General features: G+C 29.7%; 2 protein-coding genes across 4 annotated transcripts; one reads left to right on the top strand and one right to left on the bottom strand.

Annotated features, from left to right (window-relative positions):
- Nucleotides 1-61: 61 nt before the first annotated feature.
- LOC114181708 (65-kDa microtubule-associated protein 3) lies at nt 62-7,440 on the bottom strand. Of its 3 annotated transcripts, XR_003603905.1 has the most exons (14): nt 7,323-7,440; nt 6,067-6,150; nt 5,733-5,939; nt 4,116-4,361; nt 3,788-3,997; nt 3,523-3,678; nt 3,277-3,436; nt 3,041-3,192; nt 2,477-2,564; nt 2,242-2,315; nt 2,065-2,139; nt 1,566-1,830; nt 720-888; nt 470-587 (listed from the first exon to the last, which is right to left on the bottom strand). XR_003603905.1 is itself a non-coding variant. In XM_028068238.1 (13 exons), exons 2-13 carry the CDS (start codon nt 6,133-6,135, stop codon nt 235-237), a joined length of 2,055 nt encoding a protein of 684 aa, XP_027924039.1. In that variant the 5' UTR covers nt 6,136-6,150; nt 7,323-7,440; the 3' UTR covers nt 62-234. The 3 variants fall into 3 exon arrangements, 2 of the variants coding, with proteins under 2 accessions (XP_027924039.1, XP_027924040.1); XM_028068238.1 differs by lacking the exon at nt 720-888 and having other exon boundaries at nt 62-587; XM_028068239.1 differs by having other exon boundaries at nt 498-888.
- Nucleotides 7,441-14,318: 6,878 nt separating this feature from the next.
- LOC114181208 (ATP-dependent Clp protease ATP-binding subunit CLPT1, chloroplastic) lies at nt 14,319-17,596 on the top strand. The gene is made up of 6 exons (XM_028067593.1): nt 14,319-14,628; nt 14,745-14,780; nt 14,896-15,005; nt 16,506-16,685; nt 17,084-17,211; nt 17,289-17,596. Exons 1-6 carry the CDS (start codon nt 14,420-14,422, stop codon nt 17,328-17,330), a joined length of 705 nt encoding a protein of 234 aa, XP_027923394.1. The 5' UTR covers nt 14,319-14,419; the 3' UTR covers nt 17,331-17,596.
- Nucleotides 17,597-19,000: the final 1,404 nt, after the last annotated feature.

Genomic DNA, 19,000 nt, shown 5'->3' with positions numbered 1-19,000 from the left:
TGGGAACAAAAGGGCAGGTTTTAGTTGAGATGAAACAGTAATCTGTAAAAGAAACATCAGATTAGATTGCAAGATTTATCATTAATATGTACTTTCCACACCACAGTCCAAGCCCCCTTCTGAGATTATGTACATAATCGGGAAGCCAATTACATTTGACTTGTGATTATCATTTACAGGTAACTACAATAACTGTGTAATATGTAATCTGGAAAACCAAACAAACCAGTTATGCTAACACAAACCGAGCCTTCTTTCCTCAAAGGAGTATTCGGTCTCTTCTCCATAAGGAACTGAGGCAGGGGTTGGAGTCATGGACGTATTCATAGGAGTTCTATTTTCTTCATCCACCACTATGGTTGTCTTTGATGTAGTAGTGATGGATGGAAAATTGCTAACTACTAATGTTTTCTGCAACTTCTTGTTCTGTATATCGTCTACAGCATTTGCATCTTTAGCTAATGATACCATTAAAGAGATGGGGGAAAAAGGTTGGCGGGTAGAAGGAGATTCCATTATACGAACACTCTCAGCACCAGTAGAGAATTTTTTCATAGGAACACCAGCAGTATCAAGTCCTTTTCTAGCTATAACATAAGAACAACAAAATGAGTGGTGAGTTCTAAATGCATGAATGTGACAGAAAATCGTTAAGTATATACGTGTGCTTTTTCTGCAGATTATATGAAACACAAACAGCAAAGGAATGCTCGATATACCAGCAAGAAATTATGGGAAAATCAACCAGCTGAGATGTGGCTTTGGCCTCCACCTTCAACGACAAACGAATAAAAAATTTCCAAACCATTCCTTGGTGCCACATACAGCCTTTACCAAAAAGCCATCATCATCAAGAGTACTTCGGAGAATCCGATGGAGAATCTTCTTCTAAAATCCAAAGAAAACATAAACAGGTATCCGACAAACTATAGTTGCAGTTCAGATGGCAAGTTGGCATGTAAACTAAATTGATGCCGACTTTCATTTTGAGAAGAAAATTAAAAGAATGAAAAAATGCTACGTTAACATGCCACATACAGCCTTCAACGTCAAACGAATAAAAAATTTCTAAACCATTCCTTGGTGCCACATACAGCCTTTACCAAAAAACCATCATCATCAAGAGTATTTCGGAGAATCCTATGGAGAATCTTTTCTTCTCTCCAAATAAAACATAAACAGGTATCCGACAAACTATTGTTGCAGTTTAGATGGCAAGTTGGCATGTTAACTAAATTGATGCCGACTTTCATTTTGAGATGAAAATTAAAAGAATGAAAAAATGCTACGTTAATTGTTAATGGAATCTGAGTAATAAAACTTCCTACTCCCATAATGAAAATGGGTAAAAAAGATGTAGCAGACAGAAAATTTGGCTCAGTCAATGTTTATATTGTGCTTAGCAAGATCTGAATCTGTATACCACATTCCAAACCACCTTACTAAGTGAAGCAAATTCTTAAAAGAATTTTCCATTGGTTCATGTTCTTTCTTTCAACCAAACAGTGAGAAATCTGCAAGATGCATGAAACACGGGAAGGGGGAGCATAAGAGAAGTTAACTACCTGATGATAAACATGAAACATCATCATCCAGATTATTTAGTCGATCATTTTGGTGGGCTTTTTCTGTCCTCTTTGTGAAGGATAACTGTGACTGATAAGGTTTCGAATCAGATTTTGGTGTCTGGCATCCAAGGGAGATTCTTCTACATGCTGCGCTTCCACTCCTTGGTGTCTTTTTTGCATTCTGGGTCTTTGAAGGGCTTACCTTTGTCCCGTAGAGTACTTCCTTTTCCGCTGTGATTTGTCCCTGAAGTTTCTTCAGTTCCTGAAACAGATACATAAGAAAAAAATTAGTTTGACACACTTTTACACTCATTTGATAAATGTATTCCCACTCTCCCATTAATAAAAAACAGTGTCAAATGAGTGTAGATTGCGAAGAAAAAAAGACAAACCATAAAATGTTGCTTGGATTTTAAAACAGCAAAAATCAGGGTGTTTTTTATAACTACAGAACTTATATTAGAGAATCTTTAAATGCAACAAGTGGTCCATATACCCTCTGCCTACGACGTTCTTGCTCCTTCTCTTGCCGTGATAGCGAGTCGTTCTCAAGCATAGAGAGCAGACAGGTCTAGAAAATCACGTACAACAAAAATTAGTTTGAAAGACTTGCTGAACAACAAGACACGAAGATGACCTCTTTCCCGATGATTTCTTAGGTGAGGGTACTTACACCATCATATGTGAACTCAATGCCTCTGTCCTTTTCCCATGCTATAGTTTTTGATGTTAAAGCCTCTGCCATTGCTGTATGCAAACAAAAGAAAATGAAAAAGACATTATGCTTTAATAAACAAACATCAAGGCATGGAAAAGTAAAGCTGTGTTTCTATTCAGTATCCTTAAGATGGTCAAAAGTCCAATAACAAAGCAACATGGCTGACAAAGAAACAATTAAGATCTAACACCTGGAAGTTTGCTGACCAAGGCACGGGCTCTCTCCGCTCGCTTGAGAGTAAGATGAGAACCTTTCCCAGCATTGTATCGATTTTCATCCTGGAAGAAACAGAATGGCAGTAAAATTAACAAATTGAGAAGTGTGATAGACATGGGAAGGGGAATCCATTTACACCATTTAGGAGACCTTTATTTGTGCTTTTTATAAAAAAGGGTGTTTAAGAATGCATAAAAAATCTATTTTTAGCGATCTTATAAGAAGTATAAGCTACTCTTTTATTTGATTACAATTATAAAAAATTCTTTTATTTGAAAGGTAGTTATTATCATAGCTTTTTTCACAAGCTACTAAAAAAAATAATCAGAAATCTTTCTCTTTTTTTCGAAAACCTTACACCTAAACTTTTCAAAAAAGGGTGATTTTTATAAAAAAAAATATATTTTTCATGGAAAAACAAATATGAAAAACTTTCTTTTTATGAACATCGAACTATTATCCATCCAACAGTCGAAATTACCATTCAATGTTAGTACCAACCTGCTATAACAGAGATGGTAAAGAATAAAAAACTAACCATGTTGTACTCCTCGAGCCAAGATTCTTCTTCACATGCTGCTAACCATTTCTCAACTCTTTCAAGTATTTCTTTTCTGACAAAAGCTTCCTCTTTTGCAGAGGCAATCTGAAGTTCAAGTTGTTCGAGCAAACAAGCTGGGTCTACCGCTCCTGATAAAGAAAGGAAGATGCAGACTTTTTAGTTTGCCTAGGAAACAATGGCGCTCATTCACAGGTTTCTCGTACGGAACTTACCAGACTCTATCGCTTCAACAGCGTGTTCCACTGCACTATCAATATTTGGAATCAAATGAGTCTTTTGACATATCTCCTCTAGCTCTGCTCTTTTCCTCAAAACAAGCTCTTTCATTTTGCTTGATTTTAACTCTTCCAACCTGGATACTTCTGCCTCGACCTGCATGAAAATGTTACTTCTACAGGAAATCTGAACCGCACGGATCAAGAAAACCAGTACTTATTTCCCCAGTAACTATAACTCACATAATTGATGAAGTTCTCAGACAAGCTGTTTGGTTCAGTTACTTCATCTTCTGAAGCAGCTATATTACAAGTAACATTCTGAAACATCTGTTGCTCTTCAACAGGCGTATCCATCAAATTCCAGAGCTCCAACATTGTTGAAGCTATATCTTGAAGCTGCCAGACAATAATCAAGTTAACTATCAACCAGAGAAAATAACATCAAATTATAAACACAAAGTAATGTTTCATATCAAAATTATATTCACAAACTGCCAGTTTTTACCCTTTGCATTCTCTGTAGTTTAACTTTTCGCAGTTCTTGTATGGCAATAGCCAATTGATTTATGGTTTCACTGTTGACAGTCCTAGGACCTTCTGAAATTCCTAAGCTAGGATGGACTCCACTGACTGTCTGCTTGAAGTCCAAACCAAGCACTGAACAGAGAGAATTCAATGTATACATTTGGGCTTGAACCTTTTTGAGGCGTTCACTCTGCATGAAAAGTAACAAAGAACAATATGTGACTGTTTAAATTGCACTAGCTTTACACACACACACACAAATACAACTCCGAGAGAGATAGAAGAGGAACTATAAGTATATTATTGACCTTCTCCTTCTGAAGTGCAAGGAGCTCTCTGTGCAATTCTTCAAGCTTTCTCAATGACAAATCAGTTTCATCTACAACAGCTGTAATATATTCTCCTGTACTATAAATCTCATTTGAGATACTTTGAATCTGTTCTTGAACTTCTATAAATTGATTTCTACGCTCAAACTTCCTTTTTCGCATTTCCTCCAGCTCTGGGTGAACTCTTGCCAGCTCTTCCTTCAAGCTTCCAGCGTTTTTGTCAAACTAGAAAAATATGAAAGACAAGAACGAACCAATCCTCTTCTTAGTAGATCAACTGGATAACAAAATAACCTTAATTGTTAAGGTCATTACAGTAACATCCAAGAAAACTATACAAAAGCAATTTGTCGTAAGTGATCCATGTCAGGTATATTGACAAGTGTCGTAGGCTACTAAGGATCCAAAAAAAAAAAACTCTTCCTGCATTACCTGGACTTGGAACTGAGAAAACTACAAGGTACGCTAATTTTAACGAGAATACATAGGGCCCTCTCAACTCAACAGCTACCCTTGGCACACATATACTCATTGAGAACAGTTTAGACATAAATCTGTACCAAAGCTTTTATTGTTAACCATTAAACTTCACTAATACATCTTATGCAATCACTTTCAACATACAGTGCCATTTGCCTTAAGTTCTTGTATCCACTTTATTTGGTTTTCTTTCTGTAATGGGCAAATCACACTACATAATTACGAGAATAGGCAAGTTTTTTAAAAAATTACGATTTCTCAAGAAGAAATCGTGTGACCCCTATGCGTTTTTTGGTCAGGAAGCGTGGGGATCCTACGTTTTTAGAAGAAAACGTCCTAAGGGTGTACGTTTTCATGGGTTTTTATTTTTTTTTATTTTTTCTCTGCACATCCCCCTTTATCTATTTTAGTTCTGGATCTTCATATTCCTTTGTTATTAATGCTATGTGAACCTGCTTTTAAGTCCTTATATATTGAAACACACCACAATTTGTTCTTTTACCAAATTTTCTATGCATACACCGCTCACTTCACATCTCAAATCTCTTACAACCCATTTCCATATCAACATTAACATAATGAATTCATGGAATTATGGAGAATCTTCTTCGTCTAATCCAATCGAAGTCGAACATGTTATCCCAGACATCGTGTTTCAATATATAAGCACTTAAAAGCAGGTTCACATAACATTAATAACAAAGGAACACGAAGATTCGGAACCAAAATAGATGGAGGGGGTGCACAAAGAAAAAATTAAAAAGAAACAAAAACCCATGAAAACGTACACCCCTAGGACGTTTTCTTCTAAAAACGTAGGGCCCCCACACATTTGTGCCCCCCTTGACGTTTTCTAATAGAAAACGTGCCCCCTTGACATTTTCTTTTTACGATTTCTGACTTCGACCAAAAACACACAAGAGTCAAACGATTTCTTCATGAGAAAACATCCACCCCAGTATGTTTTGCCTAAAATCGTAATTTTCAAAAAACTTGCCTATTCTCGTAATTATGCAGTGTGATTTGTCTTATACCAAAAAAACCACTTTATTTAACCAATACACATACAAGCCCTAAAATAAAATAAAAAAATTAGTGATTCATAAAACCCCCAACCTGCCTAAAATGCACTGGTCGCTCTCCCATTGCTGAGCAGATACATGCAAGCTCTGCCTCGGAATCAGCAATCTCCTGCCTTAGTTGAGCTCTAGACCGATTTGCTTTATCTACCTTTCTTCTATATACTTCTACACACTCTTCTTCAAGCTCATACAACATTCTATCTTTTTCGGTGTCAGACTCCCCGACTTCATTCCAAATTATCTATTGTGAAAAATTAGCCAAGACAAACAAGTAAGAGTTCTTCAGTTTTGCACACATTATTTTATTTATTTGGCCAATGGGGCAGAGGGAGCATTAAAGATAAGTTGCCGCAAAATTTAATGTATACCTGAAGTTCGTCAAGAAGAGATTCACATGTTGTATTGGATTGTAAAAGACCCTTTTGAGCTTTAGCCATTTTTATCACTTGTATCTACCGAAAACCAGAACAAAAAAAACTGTAAAAATACATTGTTCCCCAAAAGGCGAAAAGAACATATACTTGAAAAACAATCATTCCAAATTAATGTGTTATAAAAGTAGAAATTAAGAATACTTGCACAAATCCATGGTCACTCTTTTCAAAACAAGTCACGATCTAAGAAGGTTCCAGTGTCAATAAGGATTTGTCACTTTAAATGACAGCATGCTCATATTGTGGTACGATTCTCACTTGAAAAAAAAATACACTATTGCTACAAGAAACATTAAAGATTTTAGTTTATGTCAAAAAAACCGATAGCCAATGAATAAAGGTTAGCCATTGGGGGCCCATCTGGTCAAGGCTCTATATGTTAAATCAGTAAAACAATGGCACAAATGTACAAGTTTCAAAATATCAAATTTCCATACTTAGGTCATATACTGTTCTATTCACTGAACAATTATCGCTCTTAAACATAAAACCCACACCATCATCTTAGAATTAGACCTCCATGGCTTGGAATAAACCATAATAATAGATACACTGAGAATGCCACATTACTGCCACTGAACAATTATCGCTCTAAACATAAAACCCACACCATCATCTTAAAATTAGGTCTCCATGGCTTGGAATAAACCAGAATAATAGATACACTGAGAATGCCACATTACTGCCGGTGCATCCGAATATGTTCTCTCTGAATAATTAATTACTGACGGCATGGTTCCATTCCATCATTTTACCATGTAACTCAAGTGTTGGGCCTCTAATATGTAAGATCATTTTAATAAATCCAACATCCCCATGAAGATAATCAAACACAACACAATTGATTGAACCCGAAAGATTCGATCAAGAAACTGAGCATGAAATATTTCAAAGCAGACACGTAGCTTTCTTGGGAAAATATTGTAACCAAATGCATTGTCCAGAAAAGAAGGCCATAGAACTAATACCCGAAACAGATTAAAAAGGAAAGCGATGTCGTTTCAATGACCTAGGATGTAAAGGACATAGAACAGAACGACAACGTACGATACTAAATTTAGGTTGATGGGTTTTTTTTTTTTTTCTTGATTGGTGAAACCCAGATTAGAAACTTGATCGATACACTTTCCTCACGAACAGAATATGATTTTGAGGTATCCCAGAAAAGCGAAAAGGATCTTAAATTTCACCTGTGATTGAAAGGGATTGGTGAATTGCCTTTGGTCTAGAAACCCCCCTGGCAAGAAAGGGGGATTGGTTTTCCCGATAAAATGAAAAAAAGGGTTTCCCAGGAAAATGCAGCTTTTGTGAATTTTTGAATTGGGGGTGAGAAATTAAAAAAATAGGAAGAACAGAGAGCGAAGAGAGAGAATGTAGCCGTTTGAGGAAGGCGAACCGTTAAAGAGCGGTTACAGTGGATTTTTGATTTCGTTTTAATTATTATTGTTTTCTACTCAGATTTTTTTTTTTTTTTTATGATTGAACCATTTGTTGGGTTCTTGAACTATTTTTTTCATCTACTTAAATGTTTTATTTATTTTTCATTTTAACAAAAACTAAAAATTAATTGAGTTATAGTAGAGGGTTTGATTAATGAGAATCTAAGTTTGTGTTTGTTTTTAGGATTGGATTTTAGATAATAGATTAAAGTAGATTCGAAAAAAAAAAAAGATGGAAATTAAGTTGTTTAAATTGAAAAGAAAAATTATGAAATTCGAATGAAAAATGAAGATAAAAATTTATAAAAATTAGTGAATTATGTAATGAATATAATAAATTAAAAATAATAATTTTATTGATAAAATATTATTTTGTTATTAAATATAAAAATAATTTAACATAAATCTATAACTATATATAAAGGGGATTCCCTCTTTTGTGTCCACATTTCATAATTCCAACTTTACCCTTTATAATTTAATTATTTATTAAATTTTTAAAAATTAACGGTTACTTTTACAAGTTTTTATAAAATTATTTACTTATCTCCTTTTTCTTTTTTTCTCTTACTATTCATCAACAGTTATTTTTCTCTTATTTTCTCCGTACATTTTATTTTATTTTTTATAAATATACTTTTATTTTGTTATTTTGTTTATTAAATTAATAACATTACAATATCATCAATTATTAATATAATTCAAAAAATGCGTACACACAGGCGCTATCATAGCGCCTGTGTTTACACTAGTTATAAATAATGTAAATTATATTTGTCAGTTTAATTTGGAAATATTGATAGAAGAAAAACATTTGTTATAAGTATTTCGGGAAAACCTTACTTGTTTAAGACTTGAAATTAGTAATCATTTAAAAAACACGTTATTTTATAACCGACTTCTATAATTAACTTCCTAAATTCCTCATGACAGTTAAATTTTAACGTAGACATATATAAATCAATATTGATAAAATTATATTAAATTAAAATATGGTTTTTAAAAATTGAGATGAAATCATTTTTCAGGATTATTTAAATAAAATTAAGTAATAATTTTACATTATAAAATTATGTTAAATTGAAATGTAATTGTTGAGAATTAATATAAAATTTAATGGAATTAGTTTTGTTGTAAATTTTTATATATTGATGAAAATAATTTAAATGAAATTGTTTATATTGAAATTTGATAACAATTTTTTATGGACATGTTTTAAGTTTCTATAAATTTTAGAATTTTTAATTGAGTTTATGATAAATTTGTGTGGTCTCTTAAGTAATTTAATTTTTTAATTGAATTGTCATTGTTAATTTATTTATGATAATAGGATGATGTTGTTATTAATTGATTAAGTCACCATGTTAAGTTGTTACCACATATCATATTTTTATAAATTTATAATTTTATATTTTTTAATTTTTTAATTTATATTTTCTAATTTTAATATTTTAATTTAAAATTGTATAATTATAAAATTATGATTTTGTGAAATATAAAATTATAATATATTTTCAAATTTTATTAATAAAAGTGTGATTTTTTTGTTGTATTTTAGTTAAAAACGGATGTCACTTTAAGTTAGAAAATTTAATTGTTAAATTTTTTGAACTACGTTTCTGTTTATAATAATCATGATACAGATGGAATAACATCTTTTATCTTGTAGATCTATTAATATAAAACAAAATATAAAGTCTTTTAATTTTTTTAATATATAATTGTTTTATATAATATTTTATAATTTATCGATATTTGTTCTAATTATCTATTATTATTAATCAGATTCAAAATGATTTTAAAAGTCTTATATTATCGTAACTCACTTTTGAGCTACATTTTGGTTACATGTAGTTACTCTTTTGAGCTACATTTTGGTTATAAAGTTGTAAGTTGTTAACCAATTAATTTTTTGTTTTCCAAAATTTTTAAAAAATTGTTTCAGTTAGTTTTGTTTTTTAAATTATAAATGGCGATATATGTTAATTTGTGATTTTTTGTTAATGTTTTCTAATTTTTAGAAAGAAGATTGTTTTTTTTAATTACCTTTTTTAGAATAATTTGTTTTACATGTGTGATATTGTGTCTATTTTTTCTTATTTCAATTTAATTTTGTATATGTTTTTTTATTTAATTTAGTTTTTTTTTTAAATAATAATATTATTTGTCTTAAATTTGAGATCAAATTTATTATTTATATAAATTTTATATTGATAATTCTTTTTTAAAAATGATTTTTCAATATATTACAATAATGTATATAATTAATATATGTTTTGTTAATCGTGATTTTTTAATAAATTTGAATCTAAAAAATATGTTATACACAATTTATACTTAATTGTTTTTCATCTTATAAAAAAAATATTGATTAACAAAACATGGATTAATAATATAAAATAATTTAATATGTTAAAGTCCATGTTCTATTAAAAATTATTAGTATAACATTTATATTGATAATAAATTTAGTCTTAATTTTGATAAGGATAATATATTTTCAATAAAACAATAATTAAATGGAATAAAAGAGACATATATAAAAATTAAATTGAAATAAAAAATAGTTACACTTGAGATATTATCCTGCCATGTGGACAACAAAAAATTTTGAAAAAGATAAAAAAATCACACCAAACAGTTATAATTTCTTTTTTAATTTAATTGAGATGTTTTTTCAAAAGTTAACGGATATTAATTTATAACTTTCCCAACTAAGGATAAAGGAGTAATTAAATTTCACTTCAAATGCACAAAGTGAACTCTCTGACAGGTTATTCTATATATTGGTGAGGCAAAAAAGACATAAAAGGTATAAAATATATCCAAAATTTGTTTTATAGCCAAAGAGAAAACAATCAGGAGTTTTCTAATTAATGAATCATGAATAAACAATATTAAAAAATAACCTCAATTTTAGGTTAAGAAGTTAAATATGTTTTTATTGCCTAAATTTGAATTTTATTTGAAAATAGTTTTTTATCTAATATTTTAATACATTTTTGTCTTTGAACTTAAAAACTTAATATAATATATTTTTTACGTGTCAAACTACGTTATAGACTATATCTGATATTTGAATTAGGATATGTCAAACGATGTAAACAACTCAAACGCTAGCCCGAAACATATTTTACACATCAAAAACATTTATCACAATTAGGTTACAAGTATTATATCCATTCATTTTTCAAATTTAAAAACCAAATTGTATCAAAGTTGAAAACATAAACAAATTTCAATCTCACGTTAAAGTCTCAAGAATAAAAATATATTTAACCTAAACTAAAATTAAATTATGAAAAAAAATTGTGAGATTTTCATAATTATATGTTAATTAATTTCTTATTTTCATGTAATACTATACTTCAACTTACATTTACACTCTAACAAACTTTTTTAGTGTATGTTGCTTTTTTATTAATATATTCTATTTGAGCATAAAGATTCTCTTAATTTTGCTAGTATCAACTTTTGTAACAATACTATTTATTTTAGCAATTTGAGGAAAATATAATAATTAAGAGACATTTGTCGATTGATTTGTGAACTAAATATTAGTATACATCCATATTGTAGGCTCATTTACTTGTGATACATAGAGTTAGTTTTGTGTGTACTTTATAACACATCCACTGGAACACTTTATAGACAATCAATAATACACAATCCCATTTTTTCATGTATTTCTTTGTTTTCAACATGGTATTCGAGTCTGGTTTCGATCCAAGGACTTGTGAGTTATGTTATAATAAATTTTCTTCGTGAAAAGTCTATGATGGGTTATGTTTTAGGTGTTAAGACAAAACCGGTTAACACTAAAGTTGATAATTATACTACTTCTCCATAAATGAAACGAGTTAAATCAATAATACTAATAATAGACAAAATAATTTGAAATTCTTTTAATGCAAATATGTTTATTTGAGTTATTGTCACACTCAAATTCTAATAACAATTTCACATTTAATATCCATTTTTTTTCATAATTGTATACTTAAAGACAAAATTTCTCACGCGATTTTGAATTTGTGAATATTTAAAATATTTTGTAAGTAAATTAAATTCAAAGAAAACTTAGGATAACATTATCTTTCCAAAGTTTGTATCTCGTCTTCCTATATTGTCTTAAGTTCATGACAAATACAAAAGAGTTATACACTAAGATCAGTTATAAAATCATAAAAAACTAACTACCTTCTAAACATGAACGAATCTTATTTTAGATAAACAAAGTAATAGGATATTACAATCTATTTGTCTACTTACAAGGGCAATTATGTCATCATAAGTCTGATAAAATTTTAATGTCGTTCTTTATTTCTTTAATTATCTCGTTCCTTCGATCACAAATGTTGGTGGACGCCTACCTCCGAAATAATTTTTTTTTTATAGGATGGTGATGAATTTTTATCTTAAAAATAAATATGACATGATCTCATTCCATCCCACCTTGACCATCCTTAGTCTCATCTTCTCTTATTATAATAATTCGTTTTACATAATTTAATATGATACATTAATTATCTTAATTATTTATATCCAAGGGTGTAGTTTAGTTGTTCAAATGTCATTGAACAATTAACTTAGCTATTTTTTTTTTTTTGTAGTTTTGGTTGTAAGATGAACTATGTATCTCAACAATCCCATGATCAATTGTTCTTTTAAAAGTTAAACCTACCACTTTAATTTTAATAGGTTAAAACATACATTTAATTATTATTTTCATTTGATTTTGTCAATTCAATCATTTTTTTTCAATAATGTCCCAATTTTGGTTAATTTTGTTCATGTCATTTTTTCTAATAAAGCTTAAATAATTATTGACAAGTGAAAAGTGTATGTCTCATGTCAATTCATTTTTTTAATTAAAAAATGTCTACATATCAATTCATTTTTTAAATTAGAAAATGTTCATATGTCAAGCCAACATCGTGCCATGTGGTAGTAGTAATGCCACATGTCAGGATTAATGACACATGTCAGTACCACATGTTAGGTGTCGCATGTAAATGTCTTATATTTATTTTTTTTGTTCAATTCAATCACAATTTTTTCCCTTTTCAAATTGAGACAAAATTTAATTTGTATATAAATGTTCTATTGATTTTTACGTTTGACTATTTAATTGATTTTGACTTTAAAATAACATAAAATATTAAGTAGTTTATATGATTTTTAACCTCTTAAAATTTGAAATCAATGGTGTTAGTCCCCACATTTAAAATTTTCATTTTAAGTTTAACCTTAAATTGTGAATATTTTAATAAAAAATATATAACATTTATATAAAAATTAAATTTGGTCTCAATTTAGAAAAAAATAAAATTGCTCATTTTTTAAGAAAATTTAGATTGAATTGAAAAAAAAAATTATGAATACATGGAACCAAATTTAATATAAGACAGTGACACTAACACATGACATTCACACTAACAAATGTCACTGACCATGACACGTGGAACAACTAGTATCACGCGACACGATACTGACTTGACATGTAAACATATTTTTTAAATTAGAAAAACCAAAAACTAATATATATCATACAAAATTCATTGTCGTTTATTATTGAAATCACGTTTGTAAAAATGATTATGTTGAGTAAAATCGACACAAATTGAGACCTTATTAGAAGAAAAATTAAGATTGAATTGAAAAAACCAAACAATTTTTTTTATTATTTAAACCATTTCACTACTATATGTTAAATTCATAATTTACTACAAAGTCAAAATATATAATTTATAAGAAGGCACTATTTTTTTGTACTAAATAATCTAATCGTCAAAACATGTGGTTTAATAATAATGCAACCCATCCCATGTTTTATCACATGATTATTGATCAATTCCACCAAAATATTGCTATTTTGTTTATTTTGGCTTGGTCACAGAAAACATATAATTATTCTTGAATCAACCATACCATAAGACTTTTGTATATATAACATATATGTTCGAGGTTGCATGTTGATATAAATGTGTTCATTGAATGTGATTTGTGTATTTATGGTACTTTAATCTCATTTTGATATTGATTAAAAGAAACTACGATAAATAATGTGATCAAATGTGAATTTAAATTGCTCCATTGTCATTTTGTACTTTCAAGCATATATTGGATTGATTAAATTCATGGAAATGGTAAGTAAGATTATTTTCTGAAAAATAAGAAACAATAATAAAGAATGTAAAATGTGTATTTTAGGTGCTCTAAAAATGTCATTATGAAACATACATTTACGAATATCATATTCTACAACATAATTATTAGAGAGACATCTTAATTCTTCATACATATGATAGCAAACTTGATTATTTATGTGAGCATTCCACCAACTAAAATACTTAATATTATCATTTAAATATCCAATAATTTTTAAAAGAACATATATTCGCCATTAAAATTAACTTTAATAAACACAATTTAGAAAACAATAACATACACTAATAAATTTCTTATTTTTTATAGTTACACCTTACAAAAAGAAGAAAATTTAATTAGTCGAATGATATTTACTCTTGTTTCAATATGTCATATTGATATTCAATTGGAACTCAATTGACATCTTTTAAAAATAGATATTAACATGACACGTATTATAAAAATAGAAGAATGGATAACATATGATTAATTAAACACAAATTATCTATGAAACTTAAAATTGTTAAGGTTTTTCGTCCCCCATTTAAGAATTTAAGAATCATAAACTTAGGATATTGTTTTTCAAAATAGCATAAGCAAACACGATAACCCTTTCTCTCCCAATAATTTTCACCGAAGTGAACAAAGAAAAAACCTCTCTTCTTTACCCACTCTTCCCAAAACCTCACTCTCTCTTTCCAATGGCTTCCATCCCCACACTTTCTCCATCCTTACCCAAACTCTTCCCTCACTCCACACCTCATTCCAACTCCAACCACTGCACTCTTCCTCCAACCTCTCTCTTCGGCACCAGGATCACCCTCCAACGCGCCACCTCATCATCATGTTCCCTCCCCAATACCAATTGCCGTGCCACGTCAGCAACGGTGTCGTTTAGCCTCCCCTCCCCGTAAGTTTCTCTCTCTGCCAACGCCCCTGAAACCTTCCCACGCTGATGGGTCTCTCGAATTTCCTTCTGGGTCGTCTCGCACTGCTGAAAGTTTCCACCTTTTTTTTTGTTTGCAGGAAACCCCTTTCTGACGCGCCAGAGAAAACCCCAAAGTGAGTTTGTTGTTGTTGTTGTTGTTGCTGCTGCTGCTGCTGCTTTTGTTGGCGTTTACCAGTGTGGTAATTGGTTGTGTGTGTTTATGTGTGTTGAGGGTTGTGTTTGGTTCAGGTGGTCGGCGAGGGCTATAAAATCGTATGCAATGGCAGAATTGGAGGCGAGGAAGATCAAGTTTCCCAACACGGGAACCGAGGCTATTCTGATGGGGATTTTGGTTGAAGGTTTGTTGCAATTGGTGTTTTTCAATTTCAGTTATAGCCATGAAAACTAGTGCTTCTATCTTTGAATGCATTTTGTTTAGATAAATTTTGGCTCCTACAGCTGCAATTTTGGACCCCATAAACGTTTAATTGCACGTTTAGTTCACTGCTAATAAGTTGTCATATGTGTGTTAGCAATGTTATATCTTTAATGATAAGATTTGTTATCACACAAAAACAGAATAAACTCTCGCATATGTTATCACTGGAAACACTTCAGCATTTTCTTTTAGCAATGAGATGATATATTAATGTTAGACCAAAATTGTTGAATTTTTCGGAGTACCAAATGTGCTCTTAGTTTTTTGTTAGGACCAAGATTGCACATAGAAGAAACTACGGAGATAAACAAGCGGATTTAAGCCTAAATCTTTTCACACTTACATAGGTGACAAAAAATAAGATGGTAAAATGAAAATTAAGTTGTTTTTGTAAAGCTGTATTCAACTTTACAAGAGAGGTTAAGTGATTTTTTTTTATAAATGTTTAGTGCATAAGTTGATTTAACTTACAAGAGAATTTATTTTACTTCTTAATTTCTTTTTCTCTTTAGTGCTTATGAAGAAAGTTAAGCATTGTGTTGCATGGGTATCAGTAAAGATGCAAATTATCTTTTTTGAATAGTCATTGGGGGTTAGAATTTATTTTTCTGTTTTATCCTTCCAAATGAGTTATGGGTTCAACAATAATATATCTCTAGACATACTCAAGTTTTCATTGAAGATAATCATTTACTTGTGGCTTCTCCCTCTATGTTTCATATTCATGGTTGTCTGTCATTATAACTTCAGATGCTGTGAAACCTAAACCAAATTTGCCTTTCAAAGTTTGGCACTAGAATCTACTTCGTTTCTTGTAGTTGAAATAAGTTTGGCACTAGATCCTGCCATTTGAATTCCTAAAGGTATTTTGCCTTCTTGAGCACTTAATCAATTTAAATGTTGCTCTGGCTTTGTGCCTTTTGTATACCCTTATGATGCACGGATACAATACAAATATCCAATACATGTCGTATGACTATTCGTCTAATCTTAAAGAAGATAGGATACAATATGTTAGCATGTGTTCAAAGTATATATTTATGAAAATATACAATTCACAAAATCATTATTATATATAAACCAAATGTATATACAAATAGTGAGAGTGAGATTTGCTTCTACCAACATTGCATGTTTTTTAATAAAGTGGTAATTAAATATCAAATCCTGAATATGATTTCATGGAATAAATCACATAAGTTATATATTTTATGTATGTGTAACTCGAGAATTCATAACAAGGGATTATTAGCTGTACCAATAAGCAAAAGTTCTAACTTCTAAGTACTCTTTATATGTATATTAAGCACTCTTTTATTCTTAATTGCTGACACTTTACAGATACCTTAAACCTTGGCACCGATGCATTGGCCTGATGAATGTATTGGTCCATCATAATCATTTTTGTTTTTTCTTTCAGGAACAAGTAGAGCTGCTAAATTCTTAAGAGCTAATGGAATTACACTTTTCAAAGTACGTGAAGAAACTTTAAATCTACTTGGCAAATCTGACTTGTATTATTTCAGCCCTGAACATCCTCCTCTGACTGAACCAGCCCAGTTAGCCCTTGAATGGGCTATTCAGGAGAAACTGAAATCAGGTAAGCATGGTTTTTACAAATGATCATAAGCTAGATTCATTGTTCCATTTGGGATTTTCGTTTTTCAAACATTTCCATTTGTTAGTTACTTATTGCATGTAATGAATCCATTGGTGCATTTGCGTTGCCAAGTAGAATGAAGCTGTGCCTCTTTTGATATAGAAAGATGCTGAAATATGAAAATTAATTTTAAATGAATTTGCAAACTGTTTAGGGACTAAAAACATGATTAACCTTAATGGTTGTATAACTTTGTGCCTCATCCTTGTCCAGTTTTGCTTGCCTAATGTATCTACAATATGACCTTGTGATGTTGCATTTCTACAGTGTTGATCTTGCTCTCTTATGATCTCACTCAATTTCTTGTGTATTTACTGAAATTATGTTATAAAATGTAGGTGAAGGAGGAGAAATAAACGTGACACATATGCTTCTAGGAATTTGGTCACAAAAAGAATCAGCAGGTCAAATAATTTTGGCTTCTCTGGGTTTCGATGATGAAAAAGCCAAAGAACTTTCCAAAACAGTAAGTCTCCTTTTTTTTGCTTTGGCTGGCTAACACCTTAATGTGTTAATGTACAAATACGGTTTCTGTGTTTGCAGATTGATGGAGATGTTGATTTGAGTTTCAAAAGGCAAACATAAAAAATTTCTTGTTCTAATGGTTGTTTCCAAACACTGTGTTGTACTCCATTTTGGAGATGATGCATTTCTTATTCTTTTTTAATTCATACAAGTTTTGTTGAGGTCAATTTTTAAGCAGTGTGTGATGGTGGAAAGGCAATCACACACTGTATCATCTCTGCCTCGTAACTTTTCACCCTTTTTGACTTCACATTGTATCTCTGTACAATTTTCCTAACAGCGTTCGTTATGAAATTAAACTTGTAATGAACCCTCGAAGTATCTTATATAATCTGTGAAAAAAATCATTGATTTGTTTCATGCTTAGCCAACAAGAAAGTAATCAGATGAGGTTCAATGATCCTCATCGATATGACAGAGAAATGATAGAAAGCATAAATCACCCATACTTTGGATGTAAAATTTTCTATGTAGATGCACATAAAAATTGTTGTTGTTGGTTAATCAATGTTGCTTAACTAAATCTACCATAGGAGCAAGTGAAGTGATATTGCAATATAAACGTAGTTGTTTAAGGAAAACAAATATTTTGAACAAGTGATAATGCTTCAAGTATTAATCTATGATCGAGTATGAAATTTATGAAATAAAGTTAAATGTTTGTTATAACAACTTTGATTTTTTAGAATATTTAAATATGTGGTATTATATGGTTTACAAAAGTTAGGATAAATAATTTATAAATTATGGATGATATAAGATTCATTTGAAATTTGAGAAATCGAACAAGTAAACATGTCCCCTTTTTTGTAGAGAATTTAATTTTTAAATTAAGTCGAGATATTATTTGGTTCTCTTTAATTCTCAATTTGTGAAATTTTGATTTCTGGTTGAGCACATTACAAGCTTTTATTTTGTTAAACATGTCATTGCGCATGGTAATACTGTTATCATTTAACGGTTCAGATGATATCAGATGTAAGCAAATCAATCATATAAATGCGTACATATCAAATTTAAAACTAATATATACACTAATGTCTATGTCTAAATATAAAGAATTATTCATATAAATACACATATCAAATTTAAATCTAATATACATGTTAATATCTATATATAAGGAATTGTTATGAATTTAAATTTTAAATTGAGTAAAACTGAAGAAGTCATTTTAGTGATTTTCTCTCAAAAAATTCAATAATAATTTCAGTCCTCACATATATATTCTAAATTTATCATTTAAATGAAAACTTTTCAAATTGAAATAATTTTTTCATCAATTTTACTGTTTTATTATATTTAATTTGTTTGTTTATATTTAATGATTTTTTCTTCAATTACTGTTTTTCTAGATTTAATTATTTTTAATCATAAAATTACTTATAAAATAAATAAAAATTATTAATAGAATTATATAAATTATTGATATTAAATTTTGTAATCATAATAATTTTATAATCATAATAATTTTGTTATTTTTTATTATCATAACCTCATTTTCATATGCATAATATAATAAATATTATTATCACTATTTATAAAAATAATTATGTTTTTTACTTACATTTCATAATTTATAATAATATATAAAAATATTTTTTTACATTTTATAATTCTAATTTTATATTTTATAATATAATTATTTGTTAAATTTTTAAAAAATTAACTTGTTACTTTCATTCTTATAAAAATATTTATCTTTATCAAAAATTATTATTATTTTTTTC

The sequence above is a fragment of the Vigna unguiculata genome, chromosome 4, assembly GCF_004118075.2.
Source record: "Vigna unguiculata cultivar IT97K-499-35 chromosome 4, ASM411807v1, whole genome shotgun sequence".
NCBI classification, from domain to species: Eukaryota; Viridiplantae; Streptophyta; class Magnoliopsida; order Fabales; family Fabaceae; genus Vigna; species Vigna unguiculata.
The sequence above is the reverse complement of the archived record's forward strand: the minus strand, read 5'-3'. Positions and strand labels throughout refer to the sequence as shown.